The sequence below is a fragment of the Dipteris shenzhenensis genome, chromosome 9 (assembly GCF_047967505.1).
Source record: "Dipteris shenzhenensis isolate YYH24624 ecotype China chromosome 9, Dip_SZ_1.0, whole genome shotgun sequence".
NCBI lineage: Eukaryota > Viridiplantae > Streptophyta > Polypodiopsida > Gleicheniales > Dipteridaceae > Dipteris > Dipteris shenzhenensis.
Window position 1 is genome coordinate 35399022 of NC_141604.1, and position 22506 is coordinate 35421527.

Sequence of the window (22506 nt, forward strand, 5' to 3'; positions counted from 1 at the left end):
TCCTTCTCTTTTACAACCAAAGGCTCTTGGGCCCATAGAGTGCCAAGGCATATTGCTATTCTTTGCATCTCTCCCTACTGGCGGAAATAGCACTTGTGTTAACCATATTAAAGCACTTGGGACAAGCTTGGTATTAGGAGGTGGGCCTAACCGCCTCCCAAATAGTGCTTGTGTTAGCCTTGCGCCTCCAATGTTTAGGTGATTTGGAGCTCAAAATCCCTGAGCACCCTCATGCCTTAAGACATTTGGGGCTTGAACCTCCTAAATGAGGCTCAAAACCTGGAGTGGCAAGGCTTAACTCCCGTGAGACACTTAACAACAACTTGCAGCTAGAACGTATAACCTCTGCACGTTGCCTGGACGCTTTGGTCTCGGGATATTTGGGGATCAAACTCCTTGAGTTTGAGCTATTCTCCTTGGCTATTTCTGTAAATGTAGACTTGAAATATGCACGTTGCCTACAATATTTGGTCTTGGGTGGTAGCTAGAACATACAATCTATGCAAATTGGCCTGGAGTCTTTGGCTTTTGGATATTTGGGGATCAAACTCCCTGAGCTTGAGCTATACTCCTTCCATGTGCACGTTGCTTGGAATCTTTGGCCTTAGGGTATTCAAGGATCAAACTCCCTGAGCTTGTTCGTTGAAGTAGATCGTGAAGCCTAATCACCTCTAATCACTGATTACCCTGCATTCGGTGACTGTACTCAAACCATCGACACCAAAACCATGTGCCACCAATTGTAGGGTCCTAAGTGATGGGCAATTAAGGAGCTAAGCTAGTTTCTGACTAGTTTTCACCTATAAAAAAAGGCTTGACTTAGAGTACACTCCAATCGTGCCAATGCACCTAGATGTTGTCAAAGAGGGAACCTACTATGTCTCCCCTTTTCTTATGGTTCCCCTTCCTAGCACTTTCCTTGAAGTGCTACAAGCCTGTATGCTCCCTACAATCTCTTTTTCATGGTGGACTTTCTTTCATTATGAGCACTACATGTTGTTGGTTCTCTAGGATCTTGGCAAGTGCCTGGAATTGGAGGGACATCTCCTTCTTCAAACTTTCCCCTCTTCCTACACTCTCTCTCCACCATTTCTATGCATGCCTTGGGCATGAGAAAAACATGAATTATAACCCTTATATGGCATCTTCCTTGGGATACATGTGTATGCTTTCTACATTTTTACTCTAAGTTCAGTGTTGCTTGGGAATGAACTCCCTTACAACTTCATTATGTTGAGATATGGTTCTTCTCACAAACTCTCAAATGAAAGATAAATGTCTTTGCTCATGTTTTCATGCAATTTTCATGTGATTTGCATGTTGAAACTACCATGAGTTCTAGATGGGCATATGTTTGATGCTTCCTTGGATTATAGCAAGACTATGGTTCCTTGATGGTCGATCAAAGGATATATTAAGTGGATGTAATCTTGTGAAGTGAATACGGTCCCATTGGGTAGGGTCCCCACATTTGGGCCCCATGTCACGTGTTGTTTGCATGTGTTTTATGAGTTTTCTCCTACGGCTCAATTCCATTCATGAATTTTTTTTAATGGACATAGTAAGTTAGTTGTTGAATTGTTATCTAAGGAGGAAATGATGATTTTGTTTCAATTATTATTACATGGGAGCATTGTTTTATGCATATGTACATTGTAAAACACCACCTATGAATAAAGAATAGGAAACTATGTGTGATTATGACTAATTATTCTTAATTAGGCAATGGGATTATGAATAAATCAATTCCACAGGTAAGCGTACTACTTGAGGTCAAGATTATCTTTACGGTTAGGGTCCCTTCAATCCTTCTTGGTTCCTCTAACAAATTGGACCAAGAAAATAATTTCATAAATTTGGCACTAATTGAAAGGTTTGTAATGGCACTGAACCTCAAATATCATTCCATTGAGGATAGTTTTTTGTGTTCCCCTAAAGATAACAAATTGACTATGAAATTTTGTTTGTTTGAGATGAAACCTCTCCTCATTTTCCTCTACCATCACCACCTTCACCGCACTTGTTATTTTCTTTGGTGGGGTGATTCACTGGGTTCTCTGGGTGTATTTCTCTTTTTCCCTTCTCAAACATTTTGTGAAGGAAAAAACAAGTTAACAAAATAGCAATCTTGTCGACTACATCTATGATGTTCACATTGTTCATAATATATGCATTCCTTGTCATGGTTTTTGTAATATAATTTGTATTGTAGGTTTTATATGGTGCCATGGTCCATCCTAACCTAGAAAACATTGGTAAATCTCCTTAATGAAATGATCCTTTGCTACATCACATTGGTTCTACAATATCAAACATCCAAAGGAAAAGTGTTGTGGGAGAGTGATGTCCCCTTGAATTAAAGAAGGAAGAATGGATCAAGATTTAATTGGGACCTTCTATCAAGTGTATTCTTAGTACACCACAACAACTTAATGCAATCCTAATTTGGCTTTAGGTTTTCATGTTCATAAGGTTGACTCTTGCTTGCATTTGGAAATTTGCAAGGAACTAAAGGCTCTCAAAGGCACTAGTGATAAGAGAAAACACATAAATCTCATAGAGTGCATTAATTATTTTCACATTGTTAACATTATATGCCATTCCTCACCATGGTTTTGGTTGTGTGATCCATTTTATATAGGGGTTATATAGTGCAATAGTCCACTTTAACCTAGAATAACATTGATAATTCTCCCATCAAGTACTTGTAGCTTGATAAGTTATTACGACGAGAAGTGAATCTTGTATGCATCACCTTGGTTCTATAATATCAAACATCCAAAGGTGGAGTGTTTTGGGAAAGTGATGTCCCCCTTTCAGTTCAAGATCCCAAGGAAGAATGGCTCAAGTTCTTTAAATGGTACCCTCCATCCAAATTATTCTCATCAATATTCCTTGATGGAGTGTTGTGGGAGAGTGATTACCCCCTTACACTTCAATATGCTGAATGGTGCCCTCCATCCAAATACTTGTTACTACCCTCCATCCAAATTCTTGTTACTACACAACATCCAAGTGTTTTAAATGGTACCCTCCATCCAAAATTCTTGTTACTACACAACATCAATATACCTTGATGCAATCCTAAATTGGGTTTGGGTTAACACTTGCTCACACTTGGCTATTAGTAAGAAAATGAAAAATTGACAATAGTGCAAGATCTCAAAGAGACTAGTGACTAGAGCAGAAGAGAACAATTTGGCTATGGTTATGAATCCAAGGAAAGGAATAAGAAAGGATTGGTCCGAATTTCACCTTATTCTTGACCCATGCATGAGCTTATCCCTTTTTTTCTACTTCTCCAACTTTGTCACCTCTCCCTTGTCATATTCTATATCTTCACCCAACCTCCTCCTCACTAGGTAGGAAAAAGTCATGGGAGCACAAAGCAAGCACATACTTTACTAGAACATCTACTTCATTTTTAGACACAAATATTATTGAGATTTGAACAATAGGATGATTGAAGGATTGCATTCTGGATAGGATATGATAGGGTGATGGAGACTTGGTTAATTACCTATTTAATAGGTGATACGTATGTGTATTATGTGGAGCACATAGTAGGCTTTCATTCATAAGGCTCAATAGCTGACACCATTTTATGTGTTGGATTTACCTCATATCTCCTCCACCTTCTCTCCTTCTATTTTCTAACATGGCATCAAACCACTAGGCTAGATGGTTTTTACTAATTGCTGCTATTGCTTGATGATGGGTTGGTTCGAATTTGTGTTTCATTCACCAAGTGTTTATCTACTCGTTGGCCTTAAGTTGCTATTGTAACTATGTACAAGTTATCGATAGACCTTGGGAAGGACTACATCTAAGCTCCATTTGATCATTACCTCTTATTGACAAGCCAGGCCATTGACTAGGTGAATGTCATGCCTATCAGTGATAGCTTAATAGATGTCTAATCTACATCCATCCTTGGCTTTTGCTCCCTGGAGTAACTATCCTTGGCTTTTTCTCCCTATAGCAGCTGTTCGTGGCTTAATAGATATTTGATCTATAGCCATCCTTGGCTTGCACTCCCTGTAGTAGCCATCCTTGACTTTTGCTCCCAGCTTTTACTGTCAAAGCAGCTGCTGTGATTTGAGTAAAGAGTGCCAATAGTTCTTCTATAATAGCCAAATTTTGAATTACAAGTAGCATTCCTAAAGTTTTGTTGCTGAAGGTTTAATTGTATACGCCCATGGGTTTGCCAAGATTCTTGTTGTTGCGAGTTTTTCTCTTAGAAGATACTACATCAAATGATGTGTAGTCAAACGTTATGTACTTATATTGCAATCAAACATTATGTACTTATATTGCAGTCAAACGTTGTGTATTTATATTCATTTGGCTGAAGATGTTGTCCAAAACTACTAATACATTTTTATTTAATCGTTGTCATTCCATTGCTTACATGAGATTGCGGTATAGTAATGCACATATCACATTGAAGGTGTTGTTGAAGAACTTGAACATACAATTTGATACCTATTCCATTTTGTTTGAAGCCTCTTTGGGATGATGATTATCTTTATTTCTCCTTCATTTCTTTGTTTATGTGAGCAATTGTATTTGAACTCAAGCAAGTGTGATAAAGAACGATTGCGTTGATTTTTGACCATGAGAGAGAATTTCTTTTACTGCCAATTTCATCATGGTCTCCACCAATCTACATGCAAATGGATTCCCGAGCATCACGACGCTCTACTTTTGTCTCAAAGTATGTGACGAGCTTGTCTTCTTCTAGTATGGTTGTCTTGACCAAGGTTCATTTATAACATTCCCAAGTGATTCTACAATTGAAGGTGATCTATAGGATGGTGTATCTGACATGGGGGTTGACTCATTCTTAGGAGGAGCGACACCCCTCTTTTTGGGTTGTAGACATACAAAGCTACGTAGTAACAAGTTATTTGGCATTAAAGTCATTCTCTTGAATAGTGAATGTAAGACCACTAGCACTAGCACTAGGGTAAAGGGGCTAGTAAAGAGGCGGGTGCCTTTAAAATGTCATCAACCCCGCCAATAGGGAGGCAGGTGCCACCCAATGCTCTTCATAGAAAAAGATGATGTGTCAAGCCCTCCTTTCACCATTTTTTGGACACACAATGCCTTAGTACTGGCCCTCACTTCATCTAAGCTCTGGCACTCATAGATTTCTATCTTCCACATTTTTTTTGAAAAGTTTGAAAAAAAAAAAAGCTCCCTATTATGACCCGATGACAGCAATAGCTTCAAATCTGAATTCTGATGTTAGGAAGGCCATTTCCGCCATGGATTAGTGCTAAAAAGTTAGCCCTCCAAGCACTAGCAAGAACAAGGGAATGCCACATGAGATGCCACATCAACAAGTCACATGTGAGGTGGCAAGCATGAAGTCTCATCTTCCTACGTCATAGCATGGGTTTGGATAACTGCCCAAGTTCAAGGGACAGGGAACTCCGTAGGTACTTCCATTGCACCAAGGGCACCAAAAGCTCTCAAGATGAGGCCCTCGCTAGCTATCTCCTCACTTGCTCCTTCGTACTCGCAGCTACAGAACACGGCTGCAGAGCTCAAGCCTGTTGCAAAGGAGTGGAGCAATGTTCCATGCCTCATTTTCAGGTTCGAGATTGTTTTCGGAGTACCTAAGAACTTCGAGTTCAGGTTTGCTAGTGTTGGACAGACCTGTTCTTTTTTATCATCAAATTACACCGCTGTAAGTGTTCCTGCTTGCAAATATGGAGCCAAGGATACGTATGAGCGCTTATGGCAGGAGCACTTCCCGGATCCTTCTCAATGTGGAATAATTAAAAGTGGCCAATGGGTTGTCACAAAATACTTTTGTAAATCCGTAGAAAGATCGGAAGATCATCATCTTGGAGTGGTGAGTCTGTTGTCAGTGTTAAGAAACGATTGGAGTCAAGGCACCGAGTAGTGACCTTGGTCGGTACAACCCAGATTGGATCAGAGATGATTGAGAAAAAGGACGCTCAAATATCTGGAGACCCTGGCTGGGCGGAGGAGCTGGCCCGCTCTGGTGGCGTGTGCAAGGAGGCATTGCAATCGCAAGAGGGCAGTGGTTGGGAATTCCTGAGCTTAGACAGGTACCCAGTATTTTGGACGGGATGGCTGAGCTGTCTACGGTTGAGAACTTCATATCCCTGTTGCAGAAGTGCAGGGGGGTAAAAAATCTAGCGTATGCCAAGCTTGTGCACTCACACATATGCAAGAATGGGCTGGAAGCTCATACAGCTGTTGGCAACCACATTGTTCCAATGCTTGTGGCATGTGGAAGCGTGTCCGGTGCTCAGCAGGCTTTTGACAAGTTGGTTCATAGAAATGAGCACTCTTGGACTTCTCTCATATTTGGATATATTCAATGTGGGAAAACCAAGCATGCTCTCAATCTGTACCAGAAAATGCAAGACGATAGTGTGCATCCTAGTAGGTTTACGCTTATGGCACTATTAAAAGCTTGTACTAGGCTCAAAGACGTGCAAAAAGGCCAAGAGATTCATGCTGAAGTCTCAAGATTGAAATTCGAACACGATATCTTTGTTAGCAATGCTATGATCGACATGTATGCCAAATGTGGCTCACTTGTGTGGGCACAGGAAGTCTTTAATAATTTGCCAACTCGGGATATTGTTTCATGGAACACACTAATTGCAGGATATGCTGAACATGGACATGGTGAGCAGGCACTCAAATGCTTTGAACAGATGCACTTGGAGGATGTCTCTCCAGATGCTGTTACGTTTGTTTGTGCCTTGAAAGCATGTGGCATATTAAGAGCTATAGATAAGGGCCGAGAAATACATATGTGCATCACATCGAAGGAATTTGAAAGAGATCTTTTAGTTGGTAACACTTTGATCGATATGTATGCCAAATGTGGCTCCCTTTCAGAAGCACAGGAAGCCTTTGACAAGCTGCCAGGTAGAGATGTAGTGTCATGGGCGGCACTGATTGCAGGATATTCTGAAGAGGGACCTGGTCAGGAAGCTTTGAAACTTTTTGAACAGATGCAAACTGAGGGTATCTCTCCAGACGATATAACTTTCGTTTGTGTTTTGAAAGCTTGTGCCAGGATAGGAGCTGTAGGCAAGGGCCGAGAAATACATGCTGTGATGAGACAGGATTCATCTAAAATATATGGTGTTATTGGCAACGCGTTGGTCTCTATGTATGCCAAATGTGGCTCACTTTCAGAGGCACAGGAAGTTTTTGAAAAGTTGCTGGTCCAAAATGTTGTGTCATGGAATGCACTAATTTCTGGATATGCCGAATTTCAACACAGCCAGGAAGCTTTGAAATGCTTTGAACAGATGCAGCAGGTGGGCATCTCTCCTGACACCATCACGTTTGCCTCTGTTTTGAAAGCGTGTGGAACCCTAGGTGCCGTAGACAAGGGCCGAGAAATACATGCTGTTATCATGCAAAAGGGATTTGAAAGAAACCTTTTTGTTGGCACCAATTTGGTTGATATGTATGCCAAATGTGGCTCACTTTCAGAGGCGCATGAAGTTTTAAACAAGCTGCCAGTTCGCAGTGTTGTGTCATGGAATGCACTAATTGCTGGATATGCTGAACATGGACCTGGTCAGCAAGCATTGAAATGTTTTGAACAGATGCAATTGGAGGGCTCCTCTCCAGTTGATGCTACATTTGTCAGCGTCTTGAAAGCTTGTGGTAATGTAGAGGCCGTCAGCAAGGGCCGAGAAATACACATGGAGATCACACAAAAGGGGTTTGAAGCAGATCTTTTTGTTGGTAACACTCTAGTTGACATGTATGCCAAGTGTGGCTCACTTTCAGAGGCACAGGAAGTCTTTGACAAGCTGCCTGCTCGAAATGTTGTGTCATGGGCTGGACTAATTGCAGCATATGCTGAACATGGACCTATTCAGGAAGTGCTGGGACGTTTTGAACAAATGCAACTAGAGGGTGTCTCTCCGGATGTTGTCACGTTTGTTTGGGTCTTGAAAGCTTGTGGCAGCATTGGAACCATAGACAAAGGCCGAGAAATACATGCTGAGATCATGCAAAAGGGATTTGAAAGAGGGGTTTTGGTTGGCAACACTTTGGTCAACATGTATGCCAAATTTGGCTCACTTTCAGAGGCACAAGAAGTCTTCGACATGCTGGCAGCTCGAGATGTCGTGTCCTGGAATGCTCTATTTGCAGGATATGCTGAGCATGGATTTGGTCAGGAAGTGCTGAAACGTTTTGAACAAATGCAACGGGAGGGTGTCTTTCCAGATGCTGTCACACTTGCTTGTCTCTTGAAAGCTTGTGGTGGCATAGGAGCCATAGACAAAGGTCGAGGTGTACATGCTGCCATTGCACAAAAGGGATTGGAAAGAGAGATTCTAGTTGGCAACACTTTGGTAGATATGTATGCCAAATGTGGTTCGCTTTTGGAGGCACAGGAAGTCTTTCAAAAGCTGCCAGTCCAAAATGTTGTGTCATGGAGTGCAATGATAAAAGGGTATGGCTTGAACGATGAGGGTAACATGGTTGTACAAATTTTTGAGGACATGCAAGAACAGGGTGTCAAGCCAGATGCTATTACATTCACACGTCTTCTTAATGCATGCAGCCGTACCAACCTCGTTTACAAGGCTCAGGAGTACTTCAAGATGATGAGAGAAGGATATGGCGTTGCACCGACAATAGATCACTATTCTTGCATGGTTGATCTTCTAGCGCGATCAGGAGATTTATATGAGGCAGAGAAACTTCTTGAAACAATGCAGTGTCCACCATCTGAAGGAGCATGGACAGCTTTGCTCAGTGCTTGTAAAAATTATGGGGAACCAGCGTTAGGAGTGAAATGCTTTCAGCAGCTTGTCCAGATGAATCCAGAATCTTCTGCTTCGTATGTGCTCATGGGAAACATCTATGCCACTGCTGGCATGTGGGATGATGCATATTGCATAGAGGAGCTTAGAAAACAAGCAGGGGCGAAGAAAAAGCCTGCAAGTGCTTTGGTAGAAGTGAACAAGAAGGTGCATGAATTTGTCGTGGGTGACAACCAAAGCACAGAATTTTCCGTGATGCTAGAAATATTGAGTTCACGTATAAAGGAGGGGGGGCATGTTCCATACCTAGATCTGGTCTGTTCTAATGAGAAAAAGGGAGCTGCATGCCAACATGATAAATCTGAGCATCACAATGCATGATAAGATTTTAACCTGAAGACAGACAATTGCTTGGTATGACTTACGCATTCATCATTTCAAGGACAGTCTGTCATCGTGTCAAGATTCTCATGACCTGCTATATGGGTTCCAACATTTGAGATTATCTAAAAAAATTTAATCCTTTGATGTACTTGATTAAAAGAGAGTGTCTAAACAGAATCGCGTTACCTTCTAGAGGCAAAGATCCTCCCACGCAGTTCCAACTACAAAAAGAATCCAAAACATGCCCACTTTTTCTTATATGATCCCTACAAGCCCCATCACTATGGTTCACGATCTCTGTAGGTATACAAAAGACAAATCAGGTTTTAACCAGATTCCCCATAGCTTCTTTTGCTACAATCGCACATGCTCTACTTCTGCAATCAGACCCAAGGATTAGCATCAGCAGGCTGAAGTTCTTAAAATCCGCACAGGTTACAGGCTGTCCTACATGCACGCCAATCAATAATTGAGGGTTTACTCCTGATCCTCCATCAACATGACTTGTAGCTTCTATTGATATCAGACATACTTCAACCATTTGCCTCTAGCTTCCCCATAGCTTCTTTTGCTACAATTGCACATGCTCTACTTCTGCAATCAGACCCAAGGATTATCAGCAGGTTGAAGTTCTTAAAATTTAGACAGGTTACAGGCCACACGCCAATCAAATCACAGATTTTCTTAGGCGAAGAAACTGAGTTATGTCATATAATTGGGGGTTACTCCTAACCCTCCATCAGCATGACTTGTAGCTTCTATTGATATCAGACATACTTCAACCATTTGCCTCTTAGACAAAGCGATCACACTGAAAACGCATCACAAAGTACTTGAGTGCCCTTTTCAAGAACTTCAACAAATCAATTGTCCTCATGACAGCTACTCTCTGTTATTCCAAACTTGAGAATTCACTTGGTCCAGCTGTAAGATGAGAACTTTTTATGGGATGCCAGAAACCAGAGGCTTAGTGTAAACCCAGTTCCAGTCTCTACTATTTTATGCCCTTTGTACTGTCCCCCAATTGATTATCCGAAGTGGTTGTTTGCAAGTTGGTTATCTATTCTGATGTGGCCCTTTGCGAACAGTTTATCAACAATGGTTTGGTTGACCACCACAAAAGGCAGGACCTGGTCTTATTGTTAGCAATATACCACTAGAACATTAAGGAACCAGGCTACCAACTCCAGATACGATCTTAATTAGTTTTAGTCAAATAAAAATTGGAACCTACTTCAAGTCATTGACCATGAAATCCTTGTTTTCCTCAACCTTGGAGTTTGGGAGGGTCTATCTTAATTGACAAATAGTAGCTTATCCAATTCATTGCATTAGACCTTTTGGGGGCAATGAGTAGAGTTGCATGTCAACCTCTGGTGTGCTTTTATCATGACAACGTATCATGGTCAGCAAAGGTAGGACTTGCTCGACAGGGTGAGTGTAGGGTATCTTTCCTTGATCAACGTTGGGTGCCAATTGCCATAATGGGTAGAATTTTTACTATCCTCCAATATTCTTATAATGGGTTGGGATTTTACTAAGCATTTATTAAAGTGCGCTTTTGTTTTACATAGATCTCCAATCTTGAAGAAATCATATCTAATTACTTTAGTGTCAGCAAAGAGTGATATGCGTAGATGCATGTCCAAAATCCTCAATAATATTTAAATGCAACAAGAGTTGGATTGGATTACAAAAGGTTTGTGCAGTAAAAGGTGAGTAGGTGTGCATGAATGTGGGTGAGAGAGAGAGAGAGAGAGAGAGAGAGAGAGAGAGAGAGAGAGGTGTTTATTAACATTTATGAGACCAAATACGGCCTATGAACCCTTTGAATGAATCATGCAGAAAAAATTTGTCTTGTGTGCTCTTAAGAAGATGTCTAACTATGACATTGTGTGGCAGATGTGTATTACATGAAGCTGATCTTGGAAGGGAGGTGGTTAGACCATGAGACAATTATTAAGGAAAAGGTCTTAAGATTGATGGAAAAACTTAGCATAACTATATACACCTTTGGTTTACTGTACCAATCAGGCAGAGCAAGGGATGACAAAACCATTGACAGGGCTAAAACTTGGTACACTAAAGCAAAGGCCTATATAGTTATGCTGATCATGCAGAGCAAGAGATGACAAAACCATTGAGACGGCTACAGAAATCTCTTTGAGAGGATCAAGTTTCTTCTTGGATCCCTCCATTGGAGTTTTCTACAAAGAGTTATGGTCATTTGAAGGATCAATGATTACTAAAGGTATTGTGGCAAAAAAAGTGTGGCAAGTGGACATGGAGCCACTTGGCATTCATCCAATGGTCTTGATCTAGATCCAAGGGTCCATATCTCTTCCCCTCAAATGTTGTAATTGTTTACAAAATAGCATTGTGTTTTGCCATTCCACACAGCTATAGAGAGGTGATGACCTCTTTTGAAGCATCAACCCTCCCACTGAGAAGTATCCCTTGTGCAACAACCTTGGTTGTCCTCCAAAAGCCTGTCCACTGCAAGCCATTGGTTATCACTCCTCCTTCACTAGCCTTTTGCCGGGGGGGGGGGAGATTTCAGGGCAGCAAGAATTGATAGACTGTACTCTTCAAATGGCAGGATCCCTTGAATTGAAGAATCCCATCTTTGATAGGGATCATCAAACTTGGACCTAGTCTGCCACCATGTAGACTGGATCAACCTGCAAAACTTCGAGATGCCAAATTATTTTTATTAAATTTAAAAAGAACATAGATTTGCCTACTGTTCAGGAATGCTGAACCTCCAAAAAACCGGAAGATGATCCAAAAGGCAAGAAAAGGAGGATCAAGATTGATGTATCTGGTGCCCATACGGCTGGCTTTGAGAGTTGCATTGGAGCTGATGGCGAAGGATCAAATAGTTTCTACCTTGCTGACAGAACTGGAATTGGTGATTCAGGCCCGGGATTTAGAGGAGGCTGAAGCTGCCAGAGCTCGGAGTAGGAAACTCTGTAACGAAGTTTTCTAGTCAAACAGTGAAGCACAAACAACAAAGGGATACAGTTGATCGAGTTATGGATGCCCAAGACAACAAAGTGACTGAATTCTGGCACATTGCAGAGTGTTTCAATCCGAGTTAAGTGGTATTGTTGGAATGCATGCTGAGCAGGATTAGACAGACAGGAAGCATTGAGGGATGCCTTGTCTGGTGTGGAAAGTTTCTCAGACACCTTTAGCTTGGCTTTTCTCTATTGAGGAGCTTTGGGATGCCCTTAAAGGAGCCTTAAGAGTCATGAAAAAAGACCCGGGTCCTGATGGTCTTAACTCATATCGTATTGCCTTTTCAAATTGGATGATGATCAATGCCTCAATGCAGGACTTGTCAAGCTTTTTCCCAAATGCTGGAACCATTTGCAAGTGGGGATTGGGGACCCATGCCCTTTGTGCAAAAATGGCAAAAAGGTTCCAGGTCGATCCCGCATGTCCTTTGTGTGGAAAATCAATAGAGTTGATCAGGCACTTTCTTTGGAAATACCCAGAGGGGTATGGAGTAAACTGGAAGCTGCAATTTGGAATCATGCCCTGGCTTTATCTTGGTTCCAATTGGAAAACTTGTTAATAGTTTGATTGAGTAAAGAAACAATGATGCCTTGGAGCAAGAGAGATTTGTCTTCATTTCTCAACACTACCCACCTTGAATTCTTTCATATTAGCATCAACGCTCATGGCCTATTGGCCGTATCTGTGAGATGTCGTGCTTTGTATTGTGTGGTCGGTTAGGAATGAGGTTGTCTTTCAAGTTTAGCTTATAAGGACTCCGCCATCCTGGGGGTTGGTGTTTAGATTGCCAACAGTGTTTAGACCAAGTGGCCAAAAAGTGTGGGTGTGTATGTGCCGGTCAAGCCCCAAGGGCGGCTCAAGATTCTATCTTGGTCACCCCGTAAGGGGGCATTGTTGGCACTTTCGTTTTCAGTACAACGCACAGAAAAAAATTTAGGTGGGATGATTAGCAGGTAGGACTCTCTAATAGGGCAATGCCATTTAGATATAGCCAACACCATTTTGGTGAAATAGTTTTCATATGGAGTGGTATGGTTTTGCTGCATGTAGCGTAGGCCATGGGTTGGTTGCCCATGTGAGTTGGCCAATTTTTGTATTTAGGACATTTGGGGGGTGACCTCCCCATACTAAAAGCCAACATTTTTTATTTAATAAAAAAAGAGCCAATTGATATCCAAGGAAAATGGTGACCCATGAGTGGGATGCGCCATAGTATCCCCATAATTGAACAAATTTCGAGTCAATTAAAATCTAAAGAAAGGGACATCCCCATAATGATTTTTCATGGAGATCAACACATGCATCTTAAAGAGATTCCGTTATAGGACGACAATGTTGAATCTTCTAATGTTGAAGCACTTGTCTTTGCCAAGACATTTAGAAAGGATATTCAAAAAGCAAAAATCTTCTCCTATAATTACAAACACTTCCATACAAAGCACCCTCTGTTATGGACATGTCCTTCTTAAGTCATGGTAAAGACCCTTTAATTTTTCCAAAGCATTCTGAATTTTATTGACATATCCTTTCTCATAAGATTGTCATAAGATTTATTGGTGAATGCCTCTTGAGATGATTCCCTCCTTTAGTCATCTAACTTCTGAGCCAAATCTCCAGAGGAAACTGTCAAAATCGGTCGATTGTCGACAGGCACGGAGTCGATTTCATCGATTTTCGACCAAGAAGTGGCATTTGCTAACCATTGACGGCCACAACAGCGAATGCCATGTGGTAAGGTGATATTCAATGGGCAGATGGTAGGTGAGGCATGACGTGTTTTGATTACGTGAGGCCATTGGTATGGTGATGTGAGTCTATTAGGCAACATTTTTGTCATTTGGTGTCATCGGTATAGCCTTTCGTTACCCTGTGTTACATAAAATGTGAGGAGTAAATTTAGTCGATTGCTATCTTGCAATCGCATTACCATTATGCAATTTTTCAAATTGCATGGTGGAGATTGAGATTCACAATCGATGGTGTTGACGGATGGTTTTGTGGGTGGTACGGAATTGTATTTTCGATATTTCTTGCTATGGAAATTATTTTATTTTAGTCAAGTCTCTGGCTATGGGAAAATATTCCATAGGAGCGCATCGGACGCGGCATGGGTCCTAGTGGATGCTTTGTGGGATTTAGTTGGGGACGCCTAACTACCTATGTCTTGCCAGGCTAGATGGTTAGTATTGTGGGTGATTCCATGTTAATACTAATATCGCTAGTTTACTAGAGTTATTATAATTAGTTGCAAGGTGTGTATTTTGATGTCTATATATCAAGCATACAATTGCGTTGGGATTAATTGGTGTGATGATTCATCAATTGAGTGTAACAACTTGCACAATTGGTGGCTTGAGTACAGATCATGAGTTGGATAACAAGGAACGGAGATGGTGAAGGTGATTTTGATAAATCGAAGTATTGATGGTTGCCAAAGGCCATGGGCCATATTGTAAAGTAATGAATATGAAGCTGTGGGCTAATTTGTTTTATTAATTATGGATGATGTCATATTAAGCCTTGTAACATTTTAAGCTTGTGGAGTTATGTTGAGCAATCTTTCTAATTGTGGGCAAGGTATGCTTTTGGATGTACTATTATTGGCTCTTTGCTTTTGGGAATATAAATACTATAGATGGGAAGCAAAAGCTGCCGTCTGGGCTTGTTCAAAAAGGGTATGTGCCGGTTCTTTTGAGTGGTTGGATCACTATACTCTAATTTGTGGTTGTTTCTTTTCACAGCCTACTGTCAACAACGAATTGGTTTTGGATAGGAAGATGAATAGCCACGACCAGAGATGACTTAATATTAAGGCATGAGGATAGAAAAAATTCATATTCTTATAGAATGAATGATATTTGAAGTAATAGTAGCATCATGTGATTTCAAGAATGGAAGTCGTATGAAAATCGCAACATGGATGTCGCTCCCGTAAGCGAAGATCATGGCTATTTAATTTAGAAGAAAGCAATAGGACTAAATCAAGAATCGAGAGCTGCAGATGAAAGAAGGACAAATAGATGCGCTCTATACATGTTATTGCTTCGACAACAATCGATAATTTCTCTTGTCAGCTTAGCAGACACAATCAAGCATACAAGCATTGTGACAAGATGACCAAGGCATCTTTAGATGCACCTTTTATCCTTCTTCTTTCTTTTTACTTAATTGCTTTTCTTACTTGCATATGATGAGGTCACTATGAAAGAGAGGCTCTCCAAGGAATCTCTTTCAAACCACAAAGTTATCAGACTGACGATTGAATGGGAAGCAAAAGAAAGTTGATTGGGGCTCAACCAAGCAAGCAAACATTTTAAAGGATAAAGGAGATAAGTATCTATTTTCATATTTTTTTTCCATATTTTTATTTTCCTTACTCTCATAGAAGTACTCATATAGAGACAAGAAAGAATGGTATGGTGACGGAAAGGAATAATTGAATATGAAGAAGAGTGATAGATCATATTAAAATATCATGAAAATGAGAATAAAATATGATAGCCTATATAGGATTTAGGATAATCTAGGTGAGCTAAGAGTTTTTAATGACCAAATAAGCATGATTATATGAATTGATAAGGATGAGAAAACATATATCATGTGGTATGTATGAAATAATTACTTAGAGGGCTTGTATCCTCATAGCTTGCTTGAGTAGATGCCAATCCTAGCTTAATTGTAGATAACAAAGTTATTATTGTGTGATACATATGTTATGATTCTATAAAGTATTCTCCTAAAGTGAACTGAATTGGAGAAAATTAAAGAGAAGAAAAAACATATGATAGTTTTACTAAGCAAGAGAGAAGGCATGACTCTTCACTGGCAAACTTTTTGCTTTGGTAATTTCTTTATGAAATTGCTTTTATAGATAATGAAAAATAGTTGGCATGTCAGATAATATCTTTTATGCATTTTCTAGCAGCCAAAGAAAATACATATTAGATCATTACTAACAACCAAGTTAAATAAAAAACTTTGATATGTGATTAGACAATGACGTACATATATCCTTCCAACACCACTGATCACATAATAGTATATGTCACTATGTCACTTATTGCTATTCGCATCATAAGAAAGAATAATTATGCTTTGTATTTGTTATTATCTCTCAATATCATACCGGTATGGGTTGGTATAGATATTGAGGGGTATGATAAATAATGCTTGGACCTGTACCAAAATAATATAAGCCCATTGAATGTGTTATGGTACTTTATCTTGATACACGATAACAATAGAAATAAGTTTTGAATTGGCTAAATTAATCATCTCTTAGTTAACAATAGCTTAAGATCTCTTGAAGAAATTTTTGAACCATGATGATACTTGATGAATATCTAAGAGAGTACTCTTCACATCTCTACTCGTTGACTTGAAAAGTCAAGTACACAATTGAGGTCAGTTGCAATCCAAGCAAGAGGGATGCTATAGAATTATATTTTTGATATTTCTTGCTATAGAAATTATTTTATTTTAGTCAAGTGTGACTATGGAAAAGTATTCCATAGGAGTGCACTGGACGTGGCAGGGGTCCTAGTGGATGCTTTGTGGTGTTTAGTTGGAGACCTATGTTTTGCTAGGCTAGATGGTTAGTATTGTGGGTGATTCTATGTTAATACTAATGTCATTATCTTACTGGAGTTATTGTAATTGGTTGCAAGGTGTGTATTCTGATGTTTGTATATCAAGCGTACAATTGTGTTGGTGTGATGATTCATCAATTGATTGTAACAACTAACACAATTGGTTGCTTGAGTATGGATGATGAGTTGGATAACGAGGAACGGAGATGGTGAAGGTGATTTGGATTGATCGAAGTATTGAATGGTTGCTAAAGGCAATGGGCCATATTGTAAAGTAATGAATATTAATAAGTGGGCTAATTTATTTTATAATTATGGATGAGGGCATATTAGGCCTTGTGATATTTTAAGCTTGTGGAGCTATGTTGAGCAATCCCTATAAGTGTGGACAAGGGGGATGTTTTTGGATGTATTTTTATTGGCTCTTTGCTTTTTGAAATTACAATTATAAATACTCTAGATGGGAAGCAAGAGCCACCATATATTGGGGGTAGATTAGACCCCAAGCAGTGTTGCTCTCTCTTTCTCTTCTCTTTGCACTTGTTTCCTTGTTCTTGGTTTGTATGTGGTTTTGGTAATTATGAATTTGTGATCATGATTAATTTTAATTCTCATAATAGTGGGCTTGATAATTTCACACAGAGTTGTAAAGAATCATTGAAAAGTCAATTTCGGTGATCTACTCTTTTCTTTGTTGTTGGTTTCTTTGCTAGCATTGCATTCTCGCATCCACCATTTTTTACGTTCACCACTGTAACTCGGTTCACACTACTCCCACTGGTGGCTTTTCCACTTCCTTTCCCTAGTAGGATCACACTATATTGTAGTACTACATGTTGGTGCCTCAGTTCATCTCATCGCCCTTAGCTTTGCCCTAGGTGTGCAGGACAATGTGCCTTTTCCAAATAACCAATGATTGTTCACTTTGTAGCAAACAAGTGCAAAAGAATATGTAGTGTATGTAAGTCGCATAGGGGCAAGGGGGAAAATGCACAACTTAGAAAATGAATCATAAGAGAGAAAGAGAGAGAGATGCACAACAAATTGGAAATGTTATTCTTCTATTACTCATCCAAAATCGTGCTCAAGATACAAATAGCATTGAGGCCGTACTCTGAACACACACCTTGCTCTGACAACAAGATGACTCGAACTCTTGGAACTCTAGGATTTTATATACACAACTCTCTATAACATTCATGGTGGGTATACTACCCACCACATTTACAATCTCTCACACATACTTGTTCAAAATCATAGGTGCCATTACACCATATTTGCTTAGTATAATACTCCTAACCTTTGTGGACCCTATGTTTAATGGCCTTCTCTAACATCTACAAAGTCTTTGATAGTCATGGCCTCCCTCTTATCTCATAGCGCAATGGATACCTTTGGTTGCATGTTGTGTAGCCTATGTTGACTAGGGGGAAGGAATACCTTCCACTTCATCTATATTTGCAAAAAGCTTTGCCCAATTGATCTTTTCTCCTCTTGCTTCCTTTAGTGCCTTCTACACCATGTTTGTGCATGCAAGTGTCCCCCATGTGTCCAATGTCTTTAGCTGTATTTTTTTAGAGAGGAACCAAAAGAAACTCTATTTTTGACTTTGATGATGATGCACCATTTTCCTTGCAACCATGCATCTTCATTGAACAGCTCATCACAATTAGTTATGGAGGGGTTGACAAAGTCATCATCTCTGTTCTGAGTGGCACAACCCTTTTTCTTGAAGGTATTCATTTAGTTTTTTGTAGCAATCGATGTCATTGAGAGACACGTCTTGGTTGAAGGCTACATCCCATGAGAGCTTGAAGATGGTTGCGAATGGCATTGTCAAACATGTCATGACTTGATTTCTAGCCCCTTCAATTTCTTAGCCTTCATCTTCTTCAAGATTGGTCCTTAGCTCTTTTTCAATGTCCTTTAGCTTTGGCTAGTTGGAAGCTATTTTTCTTTGGTATTTGAGGCTCGGGTTTTAAAGGTAATAGAGGCAAAGAATGTAGATTGCACAAGGCTTGAATGAGAATGTGAGTTCCGATGGATTATGTATGGGAATGTTTAGGGTTTATCACCCTATCATCCTATCAACCATCAGATGATCAACCTCTTCATGCCACTCCTTTCTATCATGAGGTTCTTCATCATTGTAAAATCATGGTCATTTAATGCTAGACCTTTACTGGGAGTTTGTGACCCATTGTTTTGCTTCCCTCCATCATGATCTCGCCTACTTGCATTGTTAACCCTAATTTGATGTGTAACATCTCTTTGGGATTGGTGCCCACTAGGAGGCTCTTCCAGATTACCTTGTTAAATTCTGCCCCAACGTGTTGTACTTGTGGCAAAACAATTTGATCTCCATCCTGTTGTTACACTTTGGCAGTTCCTTTCCTTCTAGATCTTCCAAAGTGACGGTCTTGTTATTGTTGCAACACTTCTTAATTTGGTATGGCCCTCCAACACCTAATCTAGGTTTTACTTCATTGCTCCAATGGGGATACATGTCTTTTCTTGTTTGTTTCTTGATGTGGAAGTCGTGCCACAACTTTCTCCTCCACTAGTTATGCTTGGCATCTAGGCTACTCTCAACCTTACTTTGCCAATTATGGACAATTCATCTGGTCTCTTCTCAAGGGCCTCTTCTTGGACATTCATATGCTGGATAGCCACCCCTTAGGCTTGGCACAAGGAATTCCACACTTCAACCTAAATGCCAATTGGAATGGGTGTGCTTCATTGTGACCTTGAATGTTATTCATAGCTTGTGATCCCAATAATTTTAGTGCTCATTCACCATCTTGTTAAGAATCATTTTGAGCACTTTGCTTGTTGATTTGCCTTAACCATTTGCATGAGGAAAGTCCATTATCAATTTCTTATGACAAATTAGGAGTTCCCTTATCATGATATCAATGATCAAATTGATGAAGTGAATTCCTTGGGGAGACATGATTTCAATGAGATGCCTAAATTATTGATGATATCCTCATACAAGAATCTTGTGGTGGTTTGAGCTGTGTTTTCACTTCAACTTATTGGTGGCATAATCGAATGCCACCACAATGTATTTGTTTTTACCAAATCATAATTTTGTACAATGGAAAGCCACCTTCTCTAGTTGAGAGATAAGTTGGACTCAGATAAGAAATAGATGGGAGTTCTATGATTAATCTTTACCTTAAAATGAATCCCATATATGGAGTGATGCCATTTCTTGATAGTGTGCAATACAAGTAGCATTTCCTAGTCATAAAGGCCGGATGTCACCTCCTTGTAATCGAGCTTTGGGATCTCGTAGTCTATTACATGATGGTTTTGCAATAGCATTGACCCAATTCCTCTACCATTGGCATTGTCTTTAATGGTAAATGGTTGAAATTTTGTCACATAAGGATGGGGGTTTAAGTCAAAAACATCCTTCAAAACCTGGAAACTCTTCTCTAAAATGGCTATTGAAAAAAAAAAAAGCCCTCCTTGAGCAGATTAGTGACCAGTGCTACTATTTTTGCAACCTTCTATAAAAAGAGGCAAGCCCAAGGAATCCCCTTAATTGAGTGGTATTCTGTGTTAGAAGTCAATAGACCTATCTTGAAAAGTGTTTAATAAACCTCCTATAAAAAGAGGCAAGCCAAAGGAATCTCCTAAGCTGAGTGGTATTCTATGTTAGAAGTTAATGGCTGTACATATGAGCCCCCATATTAGGGGGATAAAAGGGGTCATTGGACTGAGAGGCGATAGGGTTACATAGATTGTGTGATTGCACAATTAGATGAGAGGTAATAGCCATCTTGGTTACTGCAAAAATAGATGCAGGTTATTGGGCTATATACGTGGTAGCAAGCACAAAAGATCTTGTGGAGGGCCTATAAATAGCCCTAAAAAGTTGGGCCATCTGGCCCTAACAGGTCAAACCATATCCAGATCTATAGACCCTCAAGTTGGGTACCCTGTCAACCACTAAGGGGGGCTGCTAGTCATCTATATAAAGGTTTCCTCACAACTCACTTCTACGTTGACTTTGTAAAGCCTTTGATAATAGCATGAAGTAGGAGAGTGTGGAGTTAGTTACAAGGAGAGTTCTTAGTTTTATGATGCCTTGATCATTATTTTAACCAGCCCTTTGCTGGATGCTTTGGTGCTCGCCCTTGACTTGTTTTGCCCACTACCTTGTAGATGAATGAAATCTTATTTATCTCTATATCTCTCTCTCACTTTCATATGGTGTCTATGTTCATTGCAATGCTTGCATTAGTGAGTGTTGTCTCTATGCCAACATGGACTTAGGTAGCACAAAACGTGTGTGTAGAGTAGTGGCAAAGCTCCGTGTGTACTTGCATATGGCTAGGAATAATATCTCTTAGGAATCCTCAACATGCAACTCTTACATGCATGTTCTATATGCAAGTTCTACATATATTTCCTACATGCAGTTTATACATGCAACTCCTACATGCAGTTTGTACATGCAACTCCTACATGCATGGTCTACATGCAATCAATCAAATGAAACCACAGTCATGGTTCCCCATGGCCTTAACCGATGAAGCCTCTAAATGGTACCTAGACCTCCTAGTGAAAGAATGATCCACATGGGACCTGCTACATACCACATTCAAGAGGCGCTTCCAAATGGAGAGACTACAAGATGATCCCGCTCTCCAACTAAGCAAGCTCGAACAAGGTCGACGGGAAGATGTACGCATGTACCTAGGCAAGATGAAATGTTTAATTGCCAAATGTGACCCATGCCCTAATGATAAGTACCTCATAGCCTGGTTCATTGTTGCAAGCCTAAGGTAGAAAATCCGCAAAGACATGAAAAAAATTAGCACAGTTACGAAACATTCAGTACTACTCATGCAGCCGCCATTGGCATCGAGGATGGCATGACTGAGTCTGACACCAGGAGTGATGATGGAAGAGCCAATGTGTGTAATAAACACTCTAAAAAGAGAAAAGCAAACTCCACTATAGAAACTTCTAATGAAGATCACCTAGAGGCCATGACCATGAAGCTAAGAGAAGAAATGATGCAAGCCATGGAACAAAAGCTTCACATGTCTCCACCCCGCCGCCACCTCAAACTTATCCAAGGCAAGAAATTGTATGGTGTCCACATTGTGTGGCTAGTTCCAATACAACAACTTCAAGCCGAGAAACAGGATTCACAATTTGAGTATGAAGCTGAGTACCGAGTGTATTATGTGGAAGTATCAAAAGGTTTAATCCCAGTCTATGCGAATCAAGTTCGGCCCAACACATATTGAGTGCCAATCAAGTGCTATTGGATTACACAATGCCCTTATCATGGTAGCCCTGCTACTTTCCAACCACTCTGCAAAGATTGTGGCATTGGCCATGCTTGTATGGATTGTCCCATGAAAAATAAGGCTCCACAACAAAATGAGGCTAAGCTTGACATCCCAATTGGCATTATTGGGGTGGACCATCAAAATCTAGGGCCGACAAGCATACTATCATAGCCTATGCATGTAATTACATGCCAGCAAAAAGAGGCCACCAAGGGCCCTAATATTCCAATTCAATCAAGAAGAACTCTTCAAAAGAAAGCACAGCCAAGCTCATCCACATCGGCTCCCGATCCTCAAATAAAAGAAGCTACATACCCTAATACAGAAGTGGAGAAGGCTCAATTTTAAGCACTTCAACAATGGGTGCTAAAAGAACAAGCTCAATTTGAGGTTGAGAAGAAAGCACAAGATCCA

The 22506-nt window shown here is 40.2% G+C and overlaps 1 protein-coding gene across 1 annotated transcript; it reads left to right on the top strand.

The window, feature by feature from the left end:
- The first annotated feature begins 5437 nt into the window (after positions 1 to 5437).
- On the top strand, positions 5438 to 11119 carry LOC147898578 (pentatricopeptide repeat-containing protein At2g33680-like). Its single transcript, XM_087379882.1, has 2 exons — positions 5438 to 9197; positions 11070 to 11119. The coding sequence occupies exon 1, from the start codon at positions 6105 to 6107 to the stop codon at positions 9162 to 9164; it is 3060 nt and encodes a 1019-aa protein (XP_087236008.1). The 5' UTR covers positions 5438 to 6104; the 3' UTR covers positions 9165 to 9197; positions 11070 to 11119.
- The last annotated feature ends 11387 nt before the right edge of the window (positions 11120 to 22506 follow it).

Coding starts and splice junctions, on each gene's coding strand:
- LOC147898578 (XM_087379882.1), top strand. CDS start 6,105: ATGGCTGAGCTGTCTACGGTTGAGAACTTCATATCCCTGTTGCAGAAG.